Source organism: Anomalospiza imberbis, chromosome Z (genome assembly GCF_031753505.1).
Source record: "Anomalospiza imberbis isolate Cuckoo-Finch-1a 21T00152 chromosome Z, ASM3175350v1, whole genome shotgun sequence".
NCBI lineage: Eukaryota > Metazoa > Chordata > Aves > Passeriformes > Viduidae > Anomalospiza > Anomalospiza imberbis.
Genome location: NC_089721.1, coordinates 73133822 through 73160610, shown reverse-complemented (window position 1 = coordinate 73160610; position 26789 = coordinate 73133822). Strand labels below are relative to the sequence as shown.

Below are 26789 nucleotides of genomic sequence, written 5' to 3'. Positions count from 1 at the left end.
TTTTGCAATATCAAACATACCTTAAAACACACCTTACGCAAGCCCTTGAGAAAGCCTTCCTCCTCCTTTTACAAATTTCACCATACCCAAAAGCAGCTTAAAACTTGCAATGGTTAGCTGCAAACAATTACAATTTTATAATTAAAAGCTGTCGAGCTTTAGCTGGGCCTCGGGTCTTCAAAGAGGCACGAGCAGCTGTTGGTTGCTATAAAGTTGTTTATTGCATGGACACATCAGCGTCGTAGGCAAAGAGTTCAAGGTGTTAAAGGCTAAAAGCTTTCTGGCATAGAGTCCCAAGCAAAAGCTGCAGCTGCGAGGCTGTTCTCTGGCACAGTGTCCAGGACAGAGGCAGCAGGCTTCTTTCTTCTTGGGGATGATGATGATGATGAAGGAGAAGAAGATGCAGCAGCAGGCAGGCAGTCTTTTTTACATCTTTCTTCTTGCTCTTCTTGTTTCTTCTTGTTGTGGTTCTTCTTTTTCCCTTCATGCCAAACACCCCAACACAGGGTGTTTTTATTCATAAGAACATCCAATCAGCTACAAACACGATTCCAAAACATTCTTTCTAAACCAATCTAAACTTAATTCTAATGTGCAAAAGTGGTACGAAACTGGTGTCAGTTCTCACCTAAAGAACTACATGTGCAAGTTTATTTATGTGAATAATTTTATCTATTTACACATATAGCTCTCTCAGTTCTAGTGGCAAAGTTCTGCTATGCCTTTATTCTACCTAGAAATGCAAGCAATGTTCTGCTATGTTTTTGTTAAGACTGGAACTAAGTTATTGAACTTTAAACCTAGGCCTTAGAGCCTTTACTAGCAAGCACAGTTTCTTAAGGCACTCAAAATGTATTTCTACTTACTTAATACTGAGACTTACACTTCTATTTACTTAAAACTTAAACTTACACTTCTGCTTAATATCTATGTGGCTTAATATATCTTAATTTCTCTAAGGGTTTTAATTCAACCCCTGCATTTATCTCTCCCTCTGAGGAACTCAGAGAGGCTTCTGTCTCATGCATTCCAACAAAAACCAATAAACTGTAGTGAAAGCCAACTGCACCATGGCCATTTGTAACACGCCTGTGAAAAACAGAGTTCACTGCTCAGAGTTTTTAAAAGTTTAATAATGGTAGTTATAGTAATAGGATAAAAAAAGGACAATATTTCCAGCACTGGATGCTCCTGGCCAGCAGCCAAAGTACACACTGAGATACACAGACAGTGTTATCTTTATACATGCACATTCATGTGTTTCATGCATTATTCAGACGTTCTTTCAAACTTTCTGATGTTTTGGGAACCCTTTGTCTGACTTCTTCACACTCCAGCTTATCTGCATGACATCCTGTGTGTCATGCAGATATGACACACATTTTACAACAAATATTTTATTTCTTCTTGTGTCTCCATCCTGCTGTTTCACATCCTCTGATAAGGATTTAGTATGTCCTCCTTAAATTTAATATGGTGTTCTCTAATTGTCCTCCTTAATTTTAACATGGTATTCTCTAATTGTGCTCCAGTGCTCTGGTTTATGTCAGGGTTATCCTATCACTTGGACAGGTTGGTCAGTGGATGACTCTGTTTTTAGTTACACAAAAGCCTTTTTCACATCTTATGTATTGCTAAGGTGTAGAACACAGTAGATTCATCACACTGTCATTTCCATAAGTGATACATAGATATTATATTAATTACACTACTATTTCCATGAGAAACACAGTGCACACTTAAGCTGATAGATTATATTATACTAACAAGCAGATGATATAAGATTTTGATGGCCAAAATGAATTCTAATTTTAAGTATTTTATTTTAAAGAAGGCAAGCAAGCAGTGCTGGGTGGCTGGGGAGTCACTGCTCCACTAACAGCACACACAAGCTTTTTATTATTCATAAGCATTTTAGTCACTTTGTTGCAATATCCCTTCAGCTTTACCACAGCTTCATCTATTTTATTCTAATCATCAGTCATCTTGCTACCTCATCTCTTTCACTCCACTATGCTTCTTCTATTTCGATGCTTTATTTGGCTATTTGGTCAGAAAGTCTCAAAGTTTCTTTGTAGTTATCCCAGGGAACGTGTCCACTTTTGACACAGAAGATCCAAGTATTGAAAAATAGGCTAGAAACTATTGTAAAATAGTTGATAGCTGTTAAGCATGCACTGTAAGTTTGGTTGTGGTAAAAGGGGTGTAAAGGGGAAGTTTTAAGGTACTCTGCAAACCATATTGCACCTAAGTAAGGTGCACCACCCCAGAGGGAAACCAGCCAGCCTGGACAGAACTGTCTTGGGCCAATCAAGCGCCTTAAACCTTCATGCAAATTGTGAAAAACACCAGTCACTTGTTTTTTAAAATTTTAAAAGTCTATTAGTAGTGAAATAGTTATAAAAATAGTAATGAAATTAGAGTAATAAAAATTTGGACAGTGAGGATTAGGACACTAGGAGACAATAAAAAGCAAAGAATTTCGGAGGTCCGGGTGCTTTTGGGCACTGAGCTGCCAAAAACATGCCTGGTGAACAAAGGAACGACCCTTAAAAGCAACAGCCTGGTGCATATTCATATATCTCACACATGACGCATTAATTCCTTGCAAATTAAGAACTTTTCTGGTTTTTGTCAACTTCCTCCCCTTAATCCTGGTGGTTCCATAAAGAGGAGAGGAGGTGGAAGGATGTTTGTCTTTTCTGATAAGGAGGCTGTAACTCTTTGTGTGTTCTGTCGCTGTTATCTCTGTGCCAAGAGTTTCTTGGTTTTCTTATCCCTTTTCTTGAGCTAGTTAAAAATATCTTACATCGCAGAGTTTCTATTTTATCATTATGGTGTAACCTAAAACTATATTTAACACCCTACTTAAAAAGGATCAATACAGTATTACAAAATAACCCTCCATAACACATACAGCATCCAATTTAATATTTGCAAAGAGCCAGTCATAAAATACTCATTTTCACACAAATGAAGGATCCGAAAAGAAACCAATCCAAAAGGACAAAAAAAAAAAAATTATAAAAAGGGGCATCTGACCACTGAATTTGTGCTGCTCCACCTGGAACGTTCGGGACATCACTGCTCAGATGAGCCAGTGCCGGCGCCACAGCATCCTCGATGGGAACGCTCCTGTTCAGCCTGTGGCCTCCTTTGTTTTAGGCCTTTCCTTTATTATAATAAGTGCTGAAATCACTTTTAATACTGGGAGTGTGGTCCCATTTTTAACACAAGCATTTGCTGGCTCCATTGCCAACTGACACAAATCACAAAACCATTTTTTCAGACAGCTAAAAGGAGTTATAATTGGTACTATTCCTAAATACTTATAATCACAACATGCCTAGGCTAATATGTAAATGCAAAAGCCAATTATTATCCTGTTGTAAATGAATTAGTCAATTTATTAATTAAAGGAATTTATTAAATGGAATCAAAGTAAAATTGGAAAAGCCTCAAGCAAATCAGCACTGAGCCAGGCGATCGGTGCTGGGTGAGCTGGGTCCGGACTATTGAAACGTGGATAAAAAATCAAAACCCCACAATTCCTATAAAGACTTGTAGGGACGGTATGTTTATTACAGCGCTGGACACTTGTGGGGATCGTTCGCCTTCAAAGGACATGGTCATCCCTGAAAACTCCCGATCCTTTTTTATTACCCTTAACTAATTTACATATGTGTAGAATTTCACAATAGGTTCATGCATATTCATTCTGCTGATTTTGGTTCCACTTACAGCTAGTTACACTTGTACTTAGTTTTTGTTAGAAAGTATAGAAAGAACTCCTGGGTCACTCTGCGCTGTCTGTTTCAAGGTCTGAGGAGTTTTTCTCATCTCTTATCTCTTTAGCTTGGAAATTTGCATTCTTTTTCTTTGGCTGGGGCAGTTTTGTTAGTGCTGCAGTTGCCAGACTACACAGCACATTTCACTTATGCTAGCAAGCTCAAAGTGGCACATTTCACTTAAATCTAAATGGATTTCTACCCTGTTAAATTTTCACTTTGTCTCACCATGCAGCACTGTACCCTGGCAGTTCACAGGGTACTGATTTCACAGGGTCTTTTTTATACTGTTTCCAGACTTTGTGGGATTCTGGGAGGGCCCTCCTGATTCCTTTTGTCCTTTTTCACATATTAATGCATGTTCTTTTCTTGTGGTGCTTCGGGGAGGTTTTCCCAGAATACTCTGATTGCTGAAATCCTGTTAGACGGTAATCCCCTCAAATATCTGGTTCTGGCAACAAATATTCATCTTATCGTTCAATGCATATCTTCTAGACAGAATAATCCTTCAGAATAACCTCTTTTGAGACAGGAATTCATCCTGTGTATATTGCTCTTTCCCGTCACTTGGTTCCATTTAAAAGGTGCTATAAATGAATGCTCCGATTTAATAATTAAAGAATTTTATTACATTATCAAAGTATAAATTTGAAAACAAAAAGGGGCCACAAGAGATTTGACTCTGAGCCAGGTGATCAGTGTTGGGGAGGCCTAGGACTTGGCCTCTGTGGCACCAAAGTCCCCGTGGGTCTCCGAGGCTCAGTTCTAAGGGGTCCATTTTTATACAGTCTCTCGGGCATTGGAAGGGAGTCTTCTTTAGCATACTATCGGGCTTTCCTGGAATCCTGTCAGGTGAAAATCTCCGGGATAAGCTTCTGCTGATGCCTATCAGAATGCCTTCTGCTGGGGTCTAGTGAAACCAGAGAAATCCCTTGGAATATACATTTCTGGAGACATTGTCTTCTTAGTGTTTGAATCTTTACCACTCATTCTGTTGCTGCTGCTGCTGCCTATCAAAAATGCCCCCAGCTGGGGTCTTGTCAGATGAAAAATCCTTTGGAATATACATCTCTGGCGACACTGTCTTCCTGGCATTTTGAATTTCTATCACTTAGCCTGCTTGTTGCCCGACACTGGTTTTAGCGCACAAAATGCTGTGGTTTTTAATTTCATTTAGCACGAATTATTTTATAACATATATTACATATTACAAAAGGATACTATATTTTTTAGTCCTGAGCACTAATTTATTCTAAGCCATATATTGCAATCCGGTTGATATACTAAAATATGAATATCGATCTAATATTGATATCCAGCTGAGAGGGACAAAAACTCTATAGCAGTTTAAAGTTAGAAAGTGTATGCTGATTGCAACGGCAGGGCAACATGTGGGATAACTCCCTAAAGCGCACTGCAAAAATCACAGGCATTACAGAGCCCTTTTATCTACAGAAGTCTTGAACACACAAAATATGAATGCATATTCATATCCCTGTCACTTTCTCTGCTCTGCTTCGTATGCTAATTGGCAAAAAGGCTATTAAGCATGTGTTGTTTTGTTCCCTGAAATGAGTCAGGGGTCCACTTTGAGGAGGGGTCTCCAAAATGAGGAAGTAAATTGAGTCTTCCTCGTTCTGACCTTTCCACCTTTTCAATGCATACGTGACAAATGAACCCTTGTGGTTTTCCTGTGTTCAATGGATTCCTCAAGTATGGGAAGTCTGCAACTGTTTTCGTGTCCCTGAAATCTGTTTACCACATTCTATTTTTCATTATAAGCACAGCTACCCAAACATAAAGTTGACAATCAATGAGTTACTAGATCTGGCTCCTGTTAACTATGAACAAAGCCTATCCATCTACTTCCGCTAACTCAGCAACGTCTAATTTAACCATCACCTTAACTTTCCTAAAATTCTTAATTCTTGGAAATTGATGTCTCATGGTGCTTTCCCACCGCAGATCACCCACGGGCAGTTCGACGAGCGCTACGTGCTCTCGTCGCGGGTGCGCACCGGGCGCAGCATCCGCGGGCTGAGCCTGCCGCCCGCCTGCACCCGCGCCGAGCGCAGGGAGGTGGAGAACGTCGTGGTCACCGCGCTCTCCGGCCTGCGGGGCGACCTGTCCGGCAAGTACTACAGCCTGACCAGCATGACCGAGCGGGAGCAGCAGCAGCTGATCGATGTGAGTCGCGCCACGGCGCCAGCAGCGCCCGCACAGGCCCGGCTTTGGTTTAATCTCCGCCTTGCCCGCGGGAACACGCTTCCCTGCAGAGCCCGGCAGGATAACCACATTGTTAACCTGTGCCTAATGGCCTGTCCATGTTTTTAATGGGACAGCGAGCCACCCAGGGTCTGTGCTTCTGTTAAGGACATCACTGTGCAGGTCTGAGGCGAGGATTTATATTCCAGAGAGTGAGGCCAGTGTCAAATCAGACCCGCATGGCTGATGCCACCTCTCTGGATGAGCAAGCAGGTCAATTCAGGACCTTTCCTTGGTCATCTCCTTGAGCAAACGGTGATTCTTTGTGCATTAACCATTCTAACTAAAAGCATTACACTGAGACAGGCATTACATGGTATCTGTGCTCCGTTCCGTGGGGGTGGGGGGCTTTGCCCGCGGTTTCTTTACATCAGAATGACACTAATTCTAATTTCCCAAATTTTGGGTGTAATTTCATAAGTGAACACTACGCTAATTCCAGTTTCCCTAAAGTGGCCGTAGCCTATTGCACCCAGGTGACCTTTTCCCAGTCCTGTCGTTGTGTTCGAGGAATTGAAGGACCAGGCCCATAACAAGAGTTTTCATTGTCACACAGATGGAAACACAAGGATTTTCATCATGGATTTTGTCACAGCATGTGACATGTCAAACAAAGCTTGAATGTGCATTTTAAGTACCCAAAGGAGTGGCTGTACCCTCTTAGCTATACTCATGGCACATTATTCCATAACATCAACCAAAGGGGAGCTGATGAAGTAACGTAACTATTTATAACCCTGGAACTAGGTGTCTGGATTAACCAGGAGTTAAGAATTTATGTAAGGTCAGTAACTTTTTTTAAATTAAATGTCCCTGGTAATATGTTTGTTGACAAGATGTTGATGACCTGTTGCAGGTTTTATTTTCAGCAGGAGACAGCTCCTCAGGAAGTAGAGGTTGAAACAGGAGCGTGGAAAATGTAATTCCTTCGTGGTTTAAGGCTAAATCCTGTGGGAAGTGGAATAGGCTTCACTGATTCAGCATTTTATCTGATTTTGTTTTGTTTCATGAGAATGTAAATTTGTAGGCATCAGACACTGATGTTGTAACCTGAGATTCATTCCTTACCTCACATCACTGCTTACCCCTCCAGCACCTCAGGACCTGGCACCTCTGTGGGACCAGGCTTCCTGCCAGCTTCTAAAGGCACCATTTCAGCTCTGTAAGATCAAGGTTTATTTCAGTGAGATAAATCAGTGCTACTTGAATTGCACTCAGCACAGAAGGCATTTGAGGCTTTGCAGATTTGGGCCATATGCTCATGAGGAAAAGTAACAGCTCTTTTCCTGCAAAAAGGGGGATTTCTGTTTCAAGCAAAGTGTCAAGTGGAGCAAGCTGAGGAAGGAAATTTGGTGTCCCTTTGAAGAACAAAGAGAACTCTACACCTTTTCTTCCTGCATGGTTGGAGTTCTGCATGCACCGTGTCCATTACAAAGCATTCAAAGATGAAAACCTAGGTGAAATGAAAAATATAATAATAATTATTACATTCTTCATTAAGGGAAAAATGAAGTAAAGCACATCAAAGTATCTACACTGTCATATGCCTTCTGGATGGAGTGCCTCACTATTTCTAGTTAAGCCCTAGGTTTAAAAAGAAAAAGAATAAAACCAACAACGTCGTCAACAAAAACCCACCAAGATTTGACATGGCATTGTTCAAGGAATTAAGAAATAATAGTTTTTTCACACACACGTGAAAATGAATATATAATACTTATTTTCCTTGGAGGGGAAAAATACCCAAAGCAATTGCTTTAAAAATTCTAAACTATTAGGCATGGGGCAAGTTGGTGGCACAGCATGTGCTACATTTATTCAGTCATAAATAGCATCTCTGTTAAGGAACATAACAAGCCTGTGATTCTAAAAGGTTGAGATTAGCACTGATTAAATTCCTACCTTGAGTTCATGCTCAGAATAACAATCTAAATCTCCATGCTGGAGAAGTATCTTTTCAGAACTAGCACCTTTTTTTTTTCTTTCTTTTTTTGGTTTTTGGGTTTTTTTTTTCCCCAGTCTTTAAGAACTCATTGACTTCTCCTATGCTGAAATGTGTCTGAATGCAGAGATCTCTGGAGCCGTGTCCTGCAGAGCATCCTTTGGTGTGTCCACATGGACTCAGCCCCCAGCACCCATCCCCCCCTGCACTTGAAAAATGTTTTTGGCAAAACATGTCAGCAAACATCTGCGAGAGTTGAGAAAATCAGAGTAAAGAGATGTTAGTTTCCAGCAAAGGAACCAGGTTCCCAGGCTGTACTGTGTGATTTGCTTGTGCTTCCACTGCCCTCACAAAACATGTACAGCGTTACAGTGCTTCCTGGATAAACTGGAGTTTTGTTCTGTTTTCTCTGTCTCTTTGGCCCTGTCCTGGTGCCCAGGATCATTTCCTCTTTGACAAGCCCGTGTCCCCTCTGCTGACATGTGCTGGGATGGCCCGTGACTGGCCGGACGCCAGAGGGATCTGGTAGGTTGTGTGTCCTGCAGGGTCCTGTGTCCTGCCCAAAGATCGTCTTACAAACCTCCTTGCTTCTCCTAACCCTGCCAGCACTCTGGCCCCACACTCACAGCATGTCCAGTTTGCTTCAAAAAGAGAAAAGTTTTAATTCCCGCAGCTGAAAGCAGCACCCCTTTCCTTCCAAATGAGCTGGATGAAAAGGAGACAGGGAAGTTGGACTTCCTGCTCTGTTCTAGGTCTGTTTCTACTGCCACAACTTATTGTAAATGCAGGTGAACCCGGTGGGAAGAAATGCTGATGTCTCACTCCAGCTCAGAGGCTGAATGGTTTCTCTATTATAACCATGCTATAATCCATTAATATACTGTTTAAAGGAGATACTAAAACTACAAACCTGCTTTTCCTAACTACCATATCTAACTCCTCACAACTCGTGATCCTCTCTGAGAGTGCAGCCACAGGTGGGTTGGATTGGCCATCAGCTCCAACAATCCTCACCAGAACCCAACCAGCCAATCACCCCAGGTGAACAATTCTCCAAACACATTCCACATGGGAAAAACAAGGAGCAGAAATAGAAATTGTTTTCTCTTTCTTTCCTCTGTGCACCTCTGTGAAAAATCCTGAGAGAGAGAAGAATGTGCCTGCCACAAAAGCACACTTGATATCAGGCCCAAATACAATATCTGCTGTATGGATGAAGGGGTAGAAGCTCTGAGATGAGTGCCCAAACCAACAGCAGAGGATGGGGCAGCTGTGCACAGCATCTGCATCTAGCCTGCTGCACTGCAGGCATTGCCAGGTGATTTAACCCTGAAAAGAACAGGCAAAAAGCATTCTGAGGAACCGCCTAGTGTGAAACCTGATCACCCCCAAACCCAGTGACCTGCTGGAAAACTGTGAGGATTTTTTAATTTCAACAAGCTTCCTATGAGATTCAACAAGGTGCAGATTCTTTGGTCCCCAGTGAAGCCTGAGGAAGAGGAAAAGGCTAAAGCTTGAGATGCCCATTCATTGTCTCTACAACCAAACAGAATTACCAGTACCATAATTACTATCCAGGGATTTTCTGAATTAAACAGACCTGGATTTTGGCTTCTTTTACATGTGACATATCATGGGGAATGGAAAAAAAAATAGTGTGATTGGAAAATACTTCTGCAAGCCACATCTCGAAAATCTGCCTTTTTCTTGCAAGAAATTGTTATCAAAAAGTGTGCACATTGTGGAAATAATTTTGCTTGTGATGATTTCCATCCTGTCCTTGTCGTGGGCTGCAGGAGCATTTCCACCAACAGCACTGTCAGCAATGGCACAGTTTAAATGCATGGTCCTGGCAGCAATGGGGACACTTGCTGAACTAAAAGGGGATCTGCCTCAGGCCGAGCTCAGACTATTTATAAATCCCTCCCTCAGCATTAGTGATTTCCCTAATCTCCCTCTTGACTGAGGAGGAGGTGCCGGGACCTGGCCTGACCCCAGTGTCAGGGCACAGGATGTTTACACCTGCTCAGCATTGCACTGGCCAGCTCCAGCTGCAGAAAGAAAAAGGAGACGCATCAAAAGACCAGCTGAAAGTCAGGCTCTCAGTGATCTTGGGCTTTCCCTTTCATGTGCCTTAAACCTGGTGATATTTCACTGCTGGCACAGATGAGTCTGATCCCATCCATCACCTTCTACGTGCTGTAGGGAGGCAGTAGTAGGAGACTGGCCAAGCATAGAGAAAGCCAGGAGCACTTCACAAAGCCAGCCCTGACTGCCTGTTTGAGGCAGGAGTGGGTTTTCAGGGGTTCTGTCCTTTCTGGCCGGGTCACTGAGGGATCCCAGACCCATCCCTTGAGGGATGCAGACACCCAGTGCTCCCAGGGACACTGGGGTTTGAGGCAGGGGAGAACAATATTAAGTAAGCACACATTACTTGGCCCCCAGCAGCATGCAGGTGTTTGGGTTTTCTGAGAGCAATGGAACCCTTCCCTGAGGACAGAGGGGGCAGAGCTTGGCTTCTCCCTTGGCTGCATCCCCAGCTGTGCTCCTGATAGAGGACCACAGCAGCGTGATGTGACCACAAAACCCTCCCCACACTGTGCCCAAGAGGCCCTGCAATGCCATAGGCATGAGGCATCCAGTGGTGCAACCAGCCCCAGCCCCTCACTCCAGACAGCAGCTTGATTATGACACGTTTAACACCTCTGCTGCTTGGAAAGACTGTGATAAAACTAAGGATGATGAGAATTGTTTCTCAGGGCTTGCCTTTTTAAAGATATTAATTTTTTTTTTCTCCCCTCTTGACTAGGCACAACAATGAGAAGACATTTCTCATTTGGATTAATGAAGAGGACCACACCAGGGTGATCTCAATGGAGAAGGGTGGCAACATGAAACGTGTCTTTGAAAGGTTCTGCCGTGGATTAAAAGAGGTAGTGTCTCAGTGAGTTCATTATTCCTGTTTGTTCACTGCTGTCACCCCTGCTTGCTGTGGTTCCCACTGAGCTGATATCTCCGGGGGCAATGAAATGAAGTCACATCAGTCCACACAACAACCCACAGCAACACAGCTAAAGCAGGAAATATGGGCAGACTGCTGAGTTGTAGGGGAAAATAAATAAATATCCCTTTTTTTTTTTTTTTTCCATTTGGTACCTGCAGACTGTGGGAAATCACAAATGAAGCACTTTATTTGCATTGTTTGATTTGCTTGATTGAGGACTTTATTTGGCCCATCCTCCTGGTTCTTATTTCTGAGGCTGGGAGCAGAGTGGAGGCTGCTGAGGTTGTGCACAGGACTCAGGGTTTAGGACCCACTGTTTTGGGGAGAAATGGGGATTTGTGATAGTCAGGGTTCCTGGGTATTATTCTGGTATAGCTAATCACAATGATAGGAAAGGCTTTCTGGGACAGGGTGTGGGTTAAAACAGTTTTGCCCAGACAGTTCAGGTATGACTCAGGTTGGGTCTGGGCCCAGTGCAGCCCTCTGACCTGCTCTGGCACAAAAAAAAAAAAAAAAAAAAAAAAGTTGATTTGCCAGAGAAATAGAACTTCATTGTGCCCCACAGGTAATATCAGGGAACCCTGGAATGGTCTGGGTTAGAGTTAGGGCTTGCAGTCGGTTTTGGGGCACAGAAAAACAAAGCCGTCTGATTTGTGCTCTGCTGGCACCAAGGTGGTTACTGAGAGTTTCCAGGGTGGGTTTCCAGGCACACCTGTGAGACTCAGCCCTGCACAGGCGGTGGCCCAGGCGACACAGCCCCCAGGTGTTGTTCCCAGCTTTGCCTCTGCTGTCGAGCTGAGCTCGTGCCAGGCTGTGGACATGGATGTGGAAAGTGGTGGGGCAGCTTTGGGAGCTGTGCCCTCAGCAAGTCTCTGGGGCAGCAAATCGGGTCTGGTTTCCCACCATCCATGGTGTTACCCTCACAAAACACAGAAATTATCTTAGGAGAGTAATTTATTCTGTATCCTCCTGCAGACCTGAAGTAATCAGCAATATTCATAGGAGTCTTGTGAGCATGAGCTGGTTTTATGCATCCAGTTCTCCTCAGTTCTCCTCAACTGAAATTGTTTTGGGTTTGCACAAGCACAGATGAGTGAACAGATACCAGGTTATTCAAAGGGCAGTAGACCCTTGTGATTTTCCTGCTGGTAATTATTTCACTCTCCTGTCAATTCTGGTCAGAGACCTGTGAATGAGAAGTCTTATCTACAAGCTTTGTTGTCTCCTTATAATGGAAGCGTGGCACTTAGAGGCCAAATGTTCTCTTCCAGGAGTCATGACATCAGCTAGAAAACTACACAAAACTCAGGCTCAGCTCCTTCCGTTTGCTTCATAGTGTTTGAGTCCTTTGGAGTCCTGTGTTGCAAAATTTCCTCAAAATTACCGAGTTATAAACAAATGGCAAAAGCCACAACTCTTAAGTGAAGATGTGGCTCCATGGGCCAAGGCTTTACCAAAACACCACAACAGGGAGTTTTCTGGTGAAGTGACCAAGAGTCTGCAAGATGATTTCTAGGATTATACTTTTTTCTGACCCAGAGATGGGGCAGCTTTTATTCCATTTTTGTTCCGTTTTCAGTCTCATGAGAAGGGTGAGACAATACAGACGTTATAATCCACGCCATCACAATCAGAAGTTGCTGTTTCCTAATTACAAAACACTCTAAGTGTTTCCTGGCCTATCAGCTCTAGCCACACCATGCTGTATGTGCCTTAAGGCCAATCATCTAAAATTACCCCTCGTGGGTCCCACTACAGTGCACCTTTCATAGCTCTGTCTCTCCAAAGAATCCAGTCTTGTCTGTAAGTCCACCTTTGGAAACTTGTTTGTGGCTCCATTTCTCTCTCAGCAGTATCTGTCCTGTTCCTGGGCATTTCTAAGTCAGCATTTCTTGTCTCGAGGTTTGCATGGGGATGCACACTGTGGGGGCCTTCTGCCAGGCCCTGAGAATTTTCCATAAATCCATTTCCCACATTAGCAGTCACGAGAGGGCGGTGAAGAAATCCTTCTGGGACCTGAGGAGTGCAAACATCTGTACCACACCCAGACCAGACTGCACCCAGGTGTGCACCCTGCCACTCCACTGGCACCTTACAGCAGGACCCTTGTAAACGCTGCCCTTTTTGTTTCGTTCCTGTGCTGGCACCCAGGTGGAAAGGCTGATCAAGGAGCGGGGCTGGGAGTTCATGTGGAACGAGCGCCTGGGCTACGTGCTGACCTGCCCCTCCAACCTGGGCACGGGGCTGCGTGCAGGAGTCCACGTCAAGCTGCCCAGGCTCAGCAAGGTACACGGCACTTAAAAGGGACAAAAGTGACATAAATGTGACAGAGTTTAAATGTGACAAAAGCCAGCTCTCCTGGGGTGTAAAGGAGCAGAGGAGAAATGGCAGCTTACGACAACTGCGCATTAAAAGGATGTGTGTAACAAGGTCCCGGGGACAGGCTAAAGGAGTTTGCCGTAATCCTGCAAAAAGAGGGGCTGTAACCGAAGGAGTGAGAAAACTCTAAAATCTCCACCTCTGCCAGTCCTTGTGGCAGTGCTGTGAGGATCACAGCATGGCAGTGACTCTCTCTGCCCAGTGCACGCAGTGGAAGGCAGGAAGCTCAAAGCTGTTTCTCCTGGTGAAGCGATACGCAGAATAAATAAACAGACTCCACACCCTGGGGTAGTCGTGAAGTGGGTATGTATGTCAGCGCCCGGCACAAGTGAGATAGCTCTCCAAAACCTTGTGCCCCGACCCTCACCTGACCCACACCTTTGTTCCCAAAGGCGTTCCATTTGCAACACATTGCACAACCTGCCATGCATATTCAGCCCCTGGCCCCGCCTGGCCTCGCCTCTCATGCTAAAGAGGTCCACGCCCTTCTGGGCACGCGTGGGCTGCCGTGGTGGTCGCACGGGGACCCCTCGGTGTGCATGGGGACCCCTCGGTGGTCTCTGAGGCTGAAGATCGTGGTCTTCCTCATGACTGAACTTTTGAACTTTTCCTCTTTGTGCGTGGGCTTTTGGTCCTTTGGTGCTTACCTGTGAACGCCTGACAGTCCTGATGGGGTTGGAGACACAGGAGCTTCTTTATGTGGGTTCTTTGCATCCCTGGGTATTGTTCTTTATGCAAGAAACTTCAGAAATTTGCATTTTCTCATGCCCTTTGTACCATGGCAGAGGTTTCTTAAGTAAAAGGTTAAAATTCAACACGTAACTCTACAAGCCAGAATATAAATGCTTAATTCATTTTGTTAACTTAAGTGAACTCCAAAAATCTCTATTTCACTGGCAGGACCCCAGGTTCTCCAAAATCCTGGAGAACCTGCGCCTGCAGAAGCGTGGCACCGGTGGGGTGGACACGGCAGCTGTGGCTGACATCTACGACATCTCCAACCTGGACCGCCTTGGTCGCTCAGAGGTAAACTGCACTTTTTGAGGTTTCCTTCTCTGTTTGCCCCTTGCTTTTTAGCTCAGATCTGTACTGCCTGGGTCAGTTTGCTGACCTCAGTGGATCCATGGCAGTTTTTACTCCTTATGAATCTGGTCCAGTGGAAATGCTCCCTGAAAGGAGAACTTTTAACGTTCATGAAGTGCTTGATAAATGCTCCTGTCCTGGCAGTGAACAAACCCAGCCCTGAGGAAGCTGCACAAATATGGCCATGAGCTGAGGATCTCCATTAGGGTGTGCAGGTGCTGGAAGGAAGCAGGCACGGAGTCCTAACCCACCCAGGGACTCAGGCACTAAAGCAAGACATGGCGAAGGGTGTTGTGCTCCTCTCACTACTGAGTCACACACTTCCTCCATGGTTACTCAGCAGCACAAGGCTTCCACCCCACAGTGACTGAGGAGCTGGGGCTGTTTTCACATCCTCTCCATGGCTCTCAGACAAGAGAGCTGTGTTGTGTTGGTGTGGAAAGCCAGGTGTCTGCTAAGGAACGCAGGAGCCTCCCCTGAAATGGAAAATGCAAACCCTCTCCCTCCGAATTATTGTAATTTGACATTAAGGGGCTCTCAGGCAAAGATATGGGAGTAGGAATAACAGTTCTTTATTAGGAACATTAAAAACACAAATGCAATAGAACAAAACAAACCAGTGCCAGAGTCAGAGCAGCCCTGGCAGCCTGTGGGTCAGGGTGGTGGCAGCAGCCCCATCCCATGGTGGCTCAGCCCTCCTGCAGTGCCAGCTGTGCTTCTGCTGGAGCAGGGATCCTGCACAAGGGTGGAGTTTTCCTCTGAAGCTCCAGGGCTGGTGGGGATGGGCCTGGGCTTCCTCTGGGAATGCAGTGGGGAAGAAAGCTGCTCCTCTGGGAATGCAGTGGGCAAAGGCTGCTGTGGTGTTCCCAAGGTCAGACTGTATCCAGGTAGGAATGCTTGGCTCCTCCCCCTGGGCGGAGCCTCTCCCCATGGGATGATGGAATTTTATCAGCCATGCAGGGACACTCACTGGCCATGGACAGGAGATAATTAATAATTAATGGCCCATGAACAGAAGATATCTCCTGGAGGGAGGATGGGTTGTGGAAGAGATAAAGAACACTGCCCCACCTGGTTTTAACACAGTGGTGGAATACACACTTCTGCTTACATCTTGCATTGCAACCTAAGACGTGCATTTAAATCAGGGATTGAAATCAGGGTGAAGATTTCATCGTGAGCCCTGGGCCTTCCCTGTAGGGCACAGGCTGTAGCAGATGGGTGCGCCCCAGGCCTTTGCTGCAAAGCCATTTCAGTGAGAAGGAGCATTTGAAGTGCCAGAGCGTGGAAATGACCCTGCAGCCTGGAGCAGCTGCTGCCCTCCTGGCAGCTCGGGTCCCACACCTCATTCCACCTCCATGCTCAACGATTTTATGAGCCAGAGCAGTTCCTGAGAGCACAGCTAATGGGGATGGGGAGAAACAGCCATGGCCAGGAGCTGCAGCCTCCTCCCACAGCTCTGACTGAGCCAAACCCCATGGCTGTGGCAGGCTGGTCATGGATGCAGGCTGGTCCTGACGCTGCAGCCCAGGACCTGGGGCCAGCCTCATTCTAGGTAGGTTTTCATAACAGAAATATAACCCTGGGGTAATGCGCCTGGGTGACAACGTTGTTAACCCAGCCCACAGCGCCTTCCCTTCCAGCCCAGCCAGGTGTGCTCTCTGATCCAGACATGCCTCTGAATGTCCCCACAGCCAGGGACAGATGTCTGGAAACCTTAAACATGGAAGTTTGATGTAGGCACCTGTGTTCTTTTGGATCTAGAATGAAATAAGTAACAGGAAACAAAGTAAGTAAGAGTGAAATACTATTAAGCTGTATTATTTGCCAAAACAGGCTGTGACAAGCACATCTATTGACACCTGAGACATCATCATGTGTGTTTTAGAATAAAGTAACATTGATAATAAAAAACAGGATTACACAGCATGATGAATTGAGTCCTGCTGGCAGGCAGCCTAAGCCTACAAATTTTTGCTTACATGAAGAGTTCCACTGAAGTCAGTGATGCCTCCTACAAAGGATAAAGGCAACAGATAAGACACAAACCCTACCTTGGAGATTCTGAAATCTAAATAAGACAAGACATACTCAAGGGGATAAGAAAAGTTTTATTATAGGATAATTTTTTTCCAATACATAATTAAATAAATGCCATTATGTGGTAAATGTGTTTGCAGAACTGAATTATGTTCCCAAAGGTGCAGGATGAAACTGTTTGTATTCCTGCTCTGTTCCAGTTACTGGTCAATGCAAACTTAATATGAAATTTGTGTCTTAGGGAGGCTGCAAATTCAGACCTCTGAATTCCCAACACAGCTAGTCTGTAAAAGACAATACAATAAACTGCTAAGCCACTGAAATGCCTTATAGTAAAAACAAATCCCTTGAAAATCAGCAACTCTCACAATAAAGAGACAATGGGATTTAGTCTTCACACTTGGTTTTAACAAGCCAGTCATTAAAGGTTGCTAATGAGCCATTTCATGGAGATTAAGAAATACCAGCTTTATCTTGCTGCCTCACAGTGCCACAGGGTCTGTGGTCCTTAAATGTCACCTGTCTGCTGGAGACAAGGCCCCTTGTATTCTCCAGCAATTTTGAAACAGATTACGAAGACACCACCACCCCTGCCATACAGAATTATGAATTTTGGTGCTGCTCTGGGCCTGGAGCGAGTCCCACGCCTGGCAGTGTCACTCTGATCCTTGGAGTGGCTGCCGAGAACAGAGGCCGGACAAGATTAAGAGAATAAAAGCAGGTGTTTATTAAAGGCCTCCAAGAGGTACAGCTTGGACCATCAAAAGCCTCCCAGAGGCTGCACCCAAGATGGACAATGGTCATGAGTTTTCCATAAAGTTAAAAGTTTGGTCCATTTCCATATCAGGGGTTAATCCTCCAATTCCAGCTTCAGGTAAAGAATTAATTTTCTCCAAGTGTGCCCCCCTCAATTCACTGTTGTTTGCATCTGGGACAATAAGGTGTCCTTGAGTTCAGGCCTAGAGAGGAATTGTTTTGTCTGAGTAAAACAGGAGAGCAGCAGCTGACAGGGCATGGAGTTTTAGTGCTATACACTAAAGCAGTACAGGGTCTGAAAAATAAAAAACCTAAATCCCAAGGCATTAACTGAGGAGCTGGAAGCAAGGGAGTGCTGGGTGCAGCATGAGTCCTGAGCTGCATGGCCATCTGCAGGGGAGGGACACAGCTGGGCTTTGATGAGCCCCCTCAGGCACTGTGAATGCCCCTGGTAGCCCTGCCGTCCTCCCAGCCCCAGCCACATCGGGGACACCCACCCTGAGCCCCCAGCAGCATTCAGGGCTGGTGTGAACCAGGGCAACAAGACTCCTTCGTGCTCGCCTTGCACCAGCATCCCTCCCAGTTCCTTCCATGTCTCTGTGCTCACACAAAGGTTCCTGCAAGCATGGGGTGTTCTGGGCTTGGGAGCTGGGGGGGACACAGCAAGGACTTTAGTGCTTCACCGAGCACTGCCTGGCAGGGCTGAACACTCACGGCACAGCTGCTCTGTGTCCTCACCCTAGTGCAGTGGGGGAAAGGAGCACTCTGGGCAGGCATCCCTGCTCAGCAACACCCTGCACCCTCTCGGGGTCATGTTTGAAACAGGTCCCTCAGCTCCCGCCTGAACACTTTATACTGGGACTTCTGCCTGGTTGGTTTGTTCCCGTGGGAGCACAGTTTGGTGGAAATAACTTTAGGGACCTAACTGAAAGTTTCTGCTGCTCAGGGCAAACGGGAGAAGGGAATTACTGTACTCCCTGAGCCAGAGGAGGTGTGATGTCTGTGACCCTCCTCACTTTCAGCTTTGCCTGCTCTGGGGTCAGCACAAGCCGACTTCCCACTCCTCTATTAACAGATGAGCTGAACCCTCTGTTACTACACATTTTTTCTTCTTGTTGTAGGTGGAGCTAGTCCAGATTGTCATCGACGGGGTCAATTACCTCGTGGACTGCGAGAAGAAACTGGAAAAAGGCCAAGACATCAAGGTGCCACCCCCCCTGCCTCAGTTTAGCAGGAGATGAAGCTGCTGGTGATGGCCGCAGCTGAGGGTGAACGTGGCTGCCGTTCTGATGGAAAGGCACCCCTGTACATCTCTGTATAAATGCATTGTGTAATAAAACACTGCCTGACACCTGAGGTCTCCTCCCTTGCCTGCTGCACTGGCACAACGTCGTCTGGGTGCAGCTTTACTGGGGTGTGTAGATTTCTCTCGGGGTTCTGAAGGTCAGGGTGACCCCGAGATCATAAAGAGTCTTTTCTCCCTAGCCTGAAGCAGCCTGGAATCAGCCCGCTGCTTTTTCAAGGTTGTTTATTTCTTCTTAACTGTAAACATTCTTTCTCTGACCTGCCGAGCTCTGCCTAGCAAGGAGGCCATGGCCATGTGCCTGAGCCTTGGACAGCTCCCACATTATGTACTCAAAACTACGTGTGTGTGTTTCCCATACCAACACCTAAGATCTGTGTTGGACAGCGTGTCTCTACCTTAAACCAACAGAAAAGTGTCACCATCACAGCAAGACACAGAGGGAAAAAAAACCAAGAAGGAGGTCAGGACACACCCAAATCCCTCCATCTTGTCCCCTGAACCCCTTATCTTAAAAACCCCAAAATTCTATTTTTCACCCTGTGTTAACTTCACTATCACACTGCTCAAATGATTGTGGCTTGTAATCCCTCATATAAAATTGACAGCTTTTTCCACAGGGTAAAATGGAAGCCACAGGTGTTTTTGACTTGGTGCCAGGGTCTCTGAGCCCCCTGCCAGGGTCTGCAGACAGCCAGGGCAGCCAGAGGGATGTCCTGGGCTCCGACAGGGTGCACCCATACAACCACCCTGGGATGCTCTTTTTGGGGGACTGCTGCCCTTTCTTGGTTGGTGATAGGAAAAGTACCACTTCAGCTGTGCAAAAAGCACAAATCTCCAATTCCGTGCAGCACTTGCACTTCTGGACATATTTACCTGTAAGGAAATCCTCTTCATTTCTGCCCTGTGCCCTTGGGCTGCGGTAACCTGGCCCAAAACCCAGCAGGCAAATCAGTTTGCTGATATTCTGCATCCCTCCTAAACCTGCCCAGCTCCGGTCCCCTCCTGCAGCTCTCAGCCTCAGAGGTCTGGCTCAGCTGCCACTCCCCAGAGTCCCTGAGGATGTGCTGCCACTCCGAGGGACATCTCCATTCTCACCATAGTCTGTGTGCTCGACAGCACAGTGCAAATGAAAAAAAAAACAAACAGCAAGTGCTGACAATCCCACTGATTGCTTCCTTTTTGCATATGGAAACTCAGTGTTTCACAGCCAGAACACCAGTTCCCAGGAAGGTCCCTGGGTGAGTCATATCTGCAGAGCTGTGGCTGGTTAGCCGGCCCATAACTGGCTACAGACTTTAAAAATCACAATTGGAAGCTAATTGAGAGCTAGATGGTGATTTAGCTGCCCTTGAAAATCAGCAGCACGGTGTGCTGGCTCAGAAGGAGAGCTGGAGTGTAGAGCAGGCTGGAGCTTCCATGTGATTACTGTTACTTCCTCATCTATGCTGGGCACACTCCCTAGAAATTTGCTGCTGGCTTTCCAAATGGTGGTTAATAATAGTAATTCTGGGGGAGGGAAACAGAATATTGCTGGTTTTACATAGAAGGCAAATAAGCAAAACTGGAAAGGCTTCACTGTTAGCTCTCCAAAACTCTCAGCTCAACACAAAATCCAACTGTGGGCCAAGCGTCCTCAGATTTTAGCCTGTGTTTTGCTTTTCTCCTGCTGACTTGCCAACTGCTGATGGGCAGCAGCACAAAGTCCAGCCAACAGCATTCCTGAGGGGCTGGTATGGGGCTGATGGCTCTCTAACAGCAGCCTGGAGGATGAGGGGCATCACTCAAGCCAGCCAGTCCACTGATGGTACTGCGTAAGAGCTGGATTTCACAGCAGAAACGGGCTGCTGGAAACCTCATGGGGTCCAGCAGAGGCACAGCCTGGCAGGAGAAGGCTAAGAGGGCTGCTTAATGATGTCCACCACCGTCTGCACCAGGGGAAACCAGGCTCAAGGCTCTGCCTGGGGGAGCAGAGTGACAGGACAGGAGGCAACAGGCCCAGGATGGGACACTGGGAATGCCTGTTACTTATCAGAGAGGCCTTCTGCCCTGCGAGGGTGGTCAAACATCGGAGCAGACCCTGATGTTACAGGTAAAAGTGATCAAGCCGAATTTAATAATTAATAAAAATAGATTTTTATTTTGTGACTGCGATTCGGTCCGAGATAGCCACACACACAACAAAACAAAACAAAACAACAGGAAAAAAAAAAAAAAAAAAAAAAAAAAAACCAAAAAAAAAACCAAAAAAAAACCAAAAACAACCAGTGCTGAGCCCGGGGATCGGCGCTGGGTGAGACACAGGTCCGACCTCTACAGCGCAGGGTCTCCTGTGTTCACCCCGACTGCTCTGCCCGAGCAGTTCTTATACCGCAGTTCTTATACCGTCTTATTCTGCCTGAGGCAGGATTTATTTTATCCTTTTAAACAGCTCACACATTCATGAAGTTTCTTTTCTCTGCACCGAGCAGAACAAAACTGTGTCCGGGAAGCGATGTATTTCGATCAGGGAGTTACTGGAATTCGGCATTGAGGTGCGTCTTCCTGGTGGCTCTGGCTATCTCAATCTGAGATATTTATCGAGCATTCATCATCTGGGTGTTCCTCGGATCACCCTGGAGAAGCAACCATCTCCTTGCGAGCCTCGTTTAATCGCTTGCAAATTAGGTCCTCCTCCCCCTTGTCAGCGGTGGTCTCGACGTACTGTGAAGCAATCTCCCGACTCTGGCTTGTGTGCTTAAAACCTTGTAAGAATATTTCTCACCAGCACAACATACTTTATACATATATATATCCTTTTATACGTACAAATTATCCAAAATACACATAACACATAGATACCCAAAACTCAGGGAGCAAGGTTCTGATCCACCCTGGGGCTGGGGTGGGATTGGTGGGTGTTTTGGGACAGAACACCTCCAGACCCTCGGCCTACACAAAGGTGTGATCCCTGGCTGAAACAATCACTGCAAAATGCCCGAGATGAGCAAATAACCCAGGGCATTGCCCTGGCCATCCCGTGCTCTGACCAGACAGGGAATTGTGAGTCTGCACAAAATAGGGACACCTAGGTATGACTTACTCCCTGCTCTGCTCCAACTGTGGCATTCTCTGAATTGCTGGCTTCCAAGCATGTCCCTCACACCCAAAATACTCCTCCTCACATGGATTATTTTGCAAAGGCTTGTTGTCACCCACATTTTCCACTTCTGTGACCTTTTTCTGTCTCCATGACCTCTATACAGCCAGCGAGAGCAACTCAATGAATGGTGTATCTTCATTCTTCCTGCCACATCGCTAATTAACATTTTAAATTAAACTTGGACAGGGAAAATTAAGTCACCACAGGATGTCTTTGCTCAGTCCTACACCCTCATGACAATGCTCAGGGCAGTTTTCTGTTTGCCTGGAGCCCACCCTCCTCTGAGTGGAGCCCACCCCGGGGATGAGGGGTGGGGAGCAGGGTCTGTGCCCCTCAGGGCCTTCAGGGGCAGCTGGAAGGTGGCTGCTCTGCTCCACAGGGACATGTTCAGGAGAATGAAGAGATCCTCGTGGAGCAGAGCAGCATGCACCATGCAGAGGTTGTTTCCTGCTGCACCTTGGGTGCTGCAGCAGGAAGCAAACAACCTGAAAGGCTGTGTGCCCACACAAAGAAAGAAAAGCATACAGATAATGACTCAACAGGAGAATATTAAAGGTTCAAAAGCTGGGTTAGTGCACTAACTCTTGCCATAAAACGCTACTTCTTGTTTCTCATATTTATTTTCCCCATGCCACAAGTACTGCACTGCTGAGACCCTTTTCTGCCAATAAAACTCCTTCCTGATAGACACTGATTCTCTGTAAATCTTTGAAATTTATTTGATTAAGTGCCCCAGAAGCTATGTACCATGCCTCAAGCACTTCTCTACTGCTCTTGACACAGCAACTAGGGAACAGCAGAAATAATCTCTCAGGTCAACCTCCATCAAAGCCCACCTGTGCTCCATTGAGCAGTTCATGAAGGGTGAGAACTGGGCAGGAATTTCCCATTACAAGAGAAAACAGGCACTTTAGATGAGATATTGGCAATCAGGAATTGTTCCCTGGCAGGGTGGGCAGGCCCTGGCACAGGGTGCCCAGAGCAGCTGGGGCTGCCCCTGGATCCCTGGCAGTGCCCGAGGCCAGGCTGGACACTGGGGCTGGGAGCAGCCTGGCACAGTGGGAGGTGTCCCTGCCATGGTAGGGCTGGCACTGGGTGGGATTTAGGGTCCCTCCCAACCCAAACCACTCTGTGAAATCTGTAGCTGCAACAGACATCTTACATCACACAGCTTCTATTTTAATATTATGCTATAGCCTAAAACTCTATTGACACTTCACACCTGAAATCCTTGGCTGCCCCAACAAAAAATGACAACAGGCTCTGCAGGTTCACGACTCTGTCACTCCTACAGGATCAATGCACACCTGAGCACACCTGATAAAAGGTTTCTCTGGCAACATCAAAACCAAAAGGGAGCGGGTAGCATGAGGAATGAGTTACAGCCAATTTTTATATGCAGAATTACTTTACTCATGAGATTCACTGGAATGCAGTTTAAGAGCTCATCTATCTTTCTCCGGCAATGCCTCTTACAGTCTGCCTTCAGCCTAAGGTTTAATTAAAAGATTAAAGACTTAAACAGTCACTTCTTCTGCCTGCAAAAATGCCTGTGGGAAACACCAAAATGTACTGCATATGGCACAGAACTCCTCCCAAACCAAATCTTCCAAGAGGGCACAGAGTCACCTACTGCCCAGCCTAGTGCTGATGACTGATACCACATTTTTAATTCAGTCTAAATTATAGAAAAATACTGGGCTCCTTATGAGAAAATATCAGTTACGTTACAGTAATAAGTCTGTCAGTAAACAAGGGTAATCAAAATATTGTTTTAAATGTACCCACTGTTCAGGGAACTTAGGTGGACCCAGCAGAGAGGAAAAAAAAAGTTGATAAATTATGCCAGTTAATTTTTAGCTAATTTTATGTCTATTCTGTTTTGAAAATGCTCTAAGTTTTAAGTATACGCTTTAAGAAGAATCTGTCTCAGCTCTCATTCCAGTTTTATGATCTGCTTTCTGAACCAGCATTTGGGCTTTGAAATTATTGATAATCTACCTGGTACTTGGGCATAACTGCATTAATTACTGGAATCTGTTATTTAAAAAAATATTTTATTAAAAAATATTTATATAATTATATTTTTCTGTGGAAATGAGGAATTTATCCTCTTCTTGACTGAGAGGAATATAAGAAATTAGTAAGACTGAAAAGACTGGAGCTGATCCCTCTGCCAAGGGAATCTGTACCTCTGCTGCTGCCTGCAGTTTCAGCCTGTTCTTTCTCCTTTTCTCTGTGAAATGCAGCAGTTTTTCAAAGTACAGTCAATCCTGCAGAAAAGGCCATTTTATCCAAACACAGGAGGATAACCCATTCCTCCTTTGTTCATTCACACTTTCAACCCTAGAAATTACAACTCTGTGATCTGAAGACACGAGCTTAAGCAAAGCGCTGTGCAAATCAAGTTTAAATTCATTCATCTCCTCACTGTGAGTTTCTGAGAAAAAAAAAATTACACTCTCCTGTAAGAAAACTGTTTTCTGCTTAACAGCAGTCACCAAAGCTAAATCCAGGGAGAATTCTTATGCTATCCTGACAGTTCATGTCTAACATTCCCACTTGAGCCAGTTTCTCAGATCGTCATTTTGATACAAGAACAACAAACAGCAGCTTTGCAGTGGAAAACAGCCAAATAAAATAACTGACCACAGACCTTAACCTTCAAAGGCTTCAGTTCATCCAGGCACTTAAACATTTCCCTGAACATGAACCAATAAATATCTGAGTTGATCCAGCAAGAGGAGTTGTTGGAGCCACTTATTCATGTTGTTAAACATCCTGAAAGAGTCACAGCTGTGAGCAACACCGGTGGAAATGACATCCAGTGCTGGTCAGCTGAGCAGGCTCACTGAAGGGGATGTTGCCCTGCTTGTAGCCATCAAAATCCACAAATACGTAAGACTAAATATAGCACAGGTAATAATTTAACACTGGCAAGAAAGCAGAGCAGTAAATGCTAAGCAATCTGTTCATCTTATGGAGAATAAATCAAAGTGAACCACCTGCACAGGAGCCTCAGAATATTGCAGATGTAACAGAATTTAAGAGGGAACAGGGCCTAATTTTCCTTTCTCTCCCCAGGCTTACATTCAAATTAAAACAACCAGGAAAATGTCACTCTGACACCCTGCCAAGTAGTATTAACTACCCAAACCATACAGGCAAAAAAGAGTGAACAAAGATAGCATCAGCTCTGTGTGTGTGTGTACAATCACAGCCCCTGGTGCCCCTTCAGCAGACAAAACCTCCTTCCTGGGGTACGAGGATTATGAACATATGAACACTGTGCTGTGCTCAGACAATTTGACGTTTCTTAGGAAAATAAAATAAAAAAAAAACAAAAAGAAAGAAAAAAAGAGCTACAATTATTTGCACTGCTGCTGTGTTGCTCACAACTCACCTGGTGCCCAGGTACAGGGGAGCTCCCAGCCCAGTAATGTCAACCTGGAACAAATCCCAAGTGCAAATTTAAACAGGTAATAATGAATGCCAAATAAAGGACACTTGAGGTAAATGCTGTCTGACTGACTGAGCAGGAAGGTGTTAAACACCCTTTTCCACAGCCTGCAAAGCTGGATCTTAAGGTTGGCTGATCCTGCCCAGACACACACACACACACACATAAAATTCCAGGCTGGGAACGACAGGACAGCACAGTTTCATCAAAGCAGAAAGAAAGCAAGTTGCAGGAGCAACGGGGACCTCATGCTGCGGCTGAGCTGTAATTAACTACACCAGCAAAGGAGGTGGTTTTAATTTAAAAAAAAACTACTGGTCCCTTCTGGTTTAATTTCCTGGCTTTTAAACGGCATTCATCAGTGTGAGAAATGCCTATTAAATGATTGCCTCTTTGCAAATATTAAATTGAATACTGTATGTGTCATGTTGGAAAGTTATTTTGTAGTACTGTATAAATCCTTTTTAAGTAGTGTGTTAAATATAGTTTTAGGCTATAGCATAATATTACAATAGAAGCTATGTGATGTAAGATACCTTTTTGTGAGCAGCACAATGAATGGATAAGATAACCAAGAAATTCTTCACACAGAGATAACAGCAACAAGACACCCAAAAAAATCTCAAGACAAGATTTACTGCCTCTTTATCGGACCACACAGACTTCCTTCAGACACCCCAGAGCCGAAAGGATTGATTTATAAGATGATGGGAGAAGCTGACAAAAACCAGAAAAATTCCTAGTTTGTAAGGAATATTTCCATCATGTGTGAGATATATGAATATGCAACAGGCTATTGCTTTTAAGAGTTAATCCTTTGTTAGCAAGGTGTGCTTTCCTGAGAAAAGCATCTGGATGTCCATAATTCTTTGTTTTTTATTGTCCTAACTCTGACTGTCCAAATTCTTATTGCTCTAATTTTTATTACTGATTTTTTATAACTGTTTTATTACTACGAAACTTTTAAAATTTTTGAACAAGTGACTGGCGTTTTTCACAATCAGCTGTTTTTTTCATCTGCAGTCAGCGCTAACTGCTCTCAAAGGCGTGCTCGTCCTGCCTGCCAGCGGTGCAGAGTAGAACGCGCTTTGTGCACACCTCCCTCTGGTGGGCTCAAAACCCCGGAAAATCGGCAAAATCCGCGAATTCCGCTAGGGAGACGCAAGTGTTCGGGATAACTACTAGAGAAAGTGTAATGTTCTTTACGTGTTCTGTATATAGCGCATGTATAACGCATATACCTTTGTAACACCAGCCAGGAAGCGCCATGGGGACCGAGGGAAACGCCAGAAACACAAGATGCAGCAGCCTGACCTGGGGCGGGGGGAAGCATTATTTGGCTCATAAACATTGATTTCAGCTGCGGAGGGGCCTCCTCCGAGAACACAGCCCGGGGATTCAACCGGGCAGCCCTCACTGTCCCCAGGTGAGACCCCACCTGGGAGCTGCCCAGTCCTGGAGCAGCCCTGGGGGTGCTGAGGGGCCGGGCTGGGAGCCCAAAGCCCCGCGCCGGGCTCAGCCCGGAGCCCAAAGCCCCGCGCTGGGCTCAGCCCGGAGCCCAAAGCCCCGCGCTGGGCCGAGCCCGGAGCCCAAAGCCCCGCGCCGGGCCGAGCCCGGAGCCCAAAGC

General features: G+C 45.5%; 1 protein-coding gene across 1 annotated transcript in view; it reads left to right on the top strand.

Annotated features, from left to right (window-relative positions):
• CKMT2 (creatine kinase, mitochondrial 2) overlaps positions 1 to 18608 on the top strand; it is a 31462-nt gene extending 12854 nt beyond the window's left edge. Inside the window, 6 exon segments of the mRNA XM_068175977.1 lie at positions 5754 to 5975; positions 8435 to 8520; positions 10805 to 10928; positions 13151 to 13285; positions 14279 to 14404; positions 18379 to 18608. Of these exon segments, the coding sequence (XP_068032078.1) occupies positions 5754 to 5975; positions 8435 to 8520; positions 10805 to 10928; positions 13151 to 13285; positions 14279 to 14404; positions 18379 to 18498 (813 nt within the window). The 3' untranslated portion in view covers positions 18499 to 18608.
• Positions 18609 to 26789: the final 8181 nt, after the last annotated feature.